General features: G+C 35.2%; 1 protein-coding gene across 1 annotated transcript, besides 1 other annotated feature; it reads right to left on the bottom strand.

Moving 5' to 3' along the window:
* Nucleotides 1-752: 752 nt before the first annotated feature.
* Nucleotides 753-1,337, bottom strand: TVAGG3_1062270 (phage tail repeat-like family; the record flags this gene model as incomplete). Its single annotated transcript, XM_053888392.1, has 1 exon — nucleotides 753-1,337. The coding sequence occupies one exon, from the start codon at nucleotides 1,335-1,337 to the stop codon at nucleotides 753-755; it is 585 nt and encodes a 194-aa protein (XP_053744479.1).
* A 470-nt stretch (nucleotides 1,338-1,807) lies between these two features.
* Nucleotides 1,808-2,687: a mobile genetic element.

Here is a 2,687-nt window from a genome sequence, read left to right as displayed (position 1 = left end):
TTAGAAAACGTGTTAGATCTATCATTCTAACATAAACATTATTTTTGTGCTATGTTTTCATACGTGTGAGGGTGGTGATATCATTAATTTTTAAATAAATGTGGGAACAAAATATAACATTTCTACTCAGCAGGAATGAGACCTTACTGACTATGTTATTCGTTTAATGCTTGATGAAAACAATGGTACATATTATCGTATGGGTATACACAACGTCTGTTTCCATCGTCGTCGTATATGTAGAGCTCAAATCCAGTCCAACCTTCTTTTGTACAATAGTAGCTTTATTTAAGTATGCATTTATGTAGATAAGGCAATTTTTTTCATCGCTCCAGAAATAATTTTTGTTCTTTGTTGAAATAGTTTTCGTTCCTCTGCGACATAAGGAATGTATGCAATGAACTTTGGTCATAAGGGATTGTAATATATTCAGGGTTTCTTTCATCGTCATGGGGTCTGTCTTTGTTAAAATGCATGTTTCTCAGTTTTACTTGAGTTTTGAATAGTTCACGGAAACGTTCTGGGAAAGAGTCATAGTAAATGTAGTCGGACATGTCTTTGTAATGAAATAAAAAATTAAAAAAAATAAAAATAAGGTTATTTTTTATTTAGTGAGGATGGTAGTGAATTCGTTAGTGAAGTCGTTAGTGAAGTCGTTAGTGAAGTCGTTTATGTGTCAGATGGTTTTGTAAATATTTAAGGTTATGTTGGGTAAGGTGGAACGCAGTGCCGCCGTACCCAACATAGTCATACTAACTAACATAACCGCCTGCTGCCATAAGTCTTTGACGCCAACCCATACCAGCTAATGAAGGTTGACTTGGTTTAGTTTGGAAACTAAACTTTGGTTTTGGTTTATCTTCAGTTTTTGGTTTCTCTTCTTCTATCGGTTTTTCGTCACTTTTCGGTTCCTCTGACTTTACTTCACTTGCAGGAACAGTTGTGTCGTCAACATCTTCATAAATATCATATGCCATTTGTTTTTGTTTTCCTTTCAACTTTTTGTGTTTGTTGTAAAGTTTAGAATATTTCGACTCTAAGTCAATGAGATGTTCTATAATGAACTGTTGGTCAGTGAAGTAAACTTTTCCATCTGTTGTCTCGAAAGCTCCTTCAGACTTCAATATTTTATTTGTGAGAGTCTGTTTCTTTTTTGAGATACTTGCCGTTCCATTTTTATGAAAAGTGACTTTGTAGTTAGAGTTTGTATTTCCAGACCTGGCACTTTCTATTATTGAATTTTTCTCTTCATCTGTAAGTTCTTTGACAGGTTTTGACAATGGTTCTGAACTTTTTGTTTGTGGTGTCAAATCTACCGTTTCAACTTCTTCGGTCATTTCATCTCAGTAAAAAATTTTAGTTTGGTTTGTTTTCAACTGGTTGTTGAGGTTTTTAAGTCGGTCTAAAACTTCCTGAGGTATAGGAAGAACTTGACAAACACGTTGTGTAACTGCTGGAAGCCGACAAATCCATCTTGAACCCATTTGTCTCAATGCTGTATTGTTTCATTTCATCTCAGTAAAAAATTTTACATTCCCAAGTTTGAGGTGGTTCGGTTGGTTATTGTTTACCCACTGTTGTGCATGGTTATATCCTCTGTTAAAGAATCTTTCACCTTGGTCCATATAGTGTCCTGCTTGGTTATAGTAGTCATTTGCTTTGTTATAATAATTTCCTGCTTGTCTTCCTACATTGTCATCCATCCTTGAACTTTTCCTCTTGTTTCAGGATTTGGAATAAGATTTGTTGCATCTCGTGCTACATCCCAACCTTTCTGTACAGTTTGTATAATAGGTTGTGCTTTCTCTTTAAGTATACCTAATGTACTCAAAATCTTCCTTCCAACTCCAAATACACCTCTGGCTATTGTTCCCACTGCGGGTAAAAATCTAGATGCGACTCCTGCTAATGCGCCAAATAAAACCATTTCTTATGGGTTAAAAAATGACGAATCCAAACAAGGACCCCTATGTTTCTAAGGCAACAAAAAAAGCACTCATGATAAAAATCTTTAGTTCAACACCAAATGCTTGGTTTATGGATATCTTGGAAAACATTCCGAGGTAGAGAAGATGGACCTCCATACTGGCTAATATTTGTTGGTCAAAACACAAGATACTGTGAAGCCATACCATTATGGTCCAAAAATATTTTAGATGTGAAAACTGCTTTGACAATATTCGTTGACAAATACCATCCAACAAAACTGACATCTGACTGTGAAAGTTCTTTCAATCAGACGATATTAAAAACTATCTGCGTTCAAAAAATGTAAACAATATTTCATTGTCGACCAAAACCATTCTGCTCTTGGTGTCATTGACGGTTGTATAAAAATGTTAAGAGACTTAAACCAACCACAAGGTGGTGAAGCAAATGAAATGTCATATGACGACAAATATAGACACTTCTCCATGGCAAAGATGAGACAAGTTTTAAATATTTACAATAACCGTAAACAAAAAGGTTTGGGAAACCACTCCCCCGAAGAAATGAAAAACAACCCCGACTTAGAGAAAGACTATATATTTAATAATTTAGTCAAAAGAGACAAACAAGAAAGAATGCCGGGCTTCAAACTTCAGAAAGGAGACAAAGTAAAAATAGAAATACCTAAACGCGACCCATATGAAAATACTATTGACTATGACAACAATGGGAACCCGACAGGTACTCACATTCGTGTT

The sequence above is a fragment of the Trichomonas vaginalis genome, assembly GCF_026262505.1.
Source record: "Trichomonas vaginalis G3 chromosome Unknown ctg_12, whole genome shotgun sequence".
NCBI lineage: Eukaryota > Parabasalia > Trichomonadida > Trichomonadidae > Trichomonas > Trichomonas vaginalis.
This window is presented reverse-complemented; position numbering and strand designations above follow the sequence as displayed.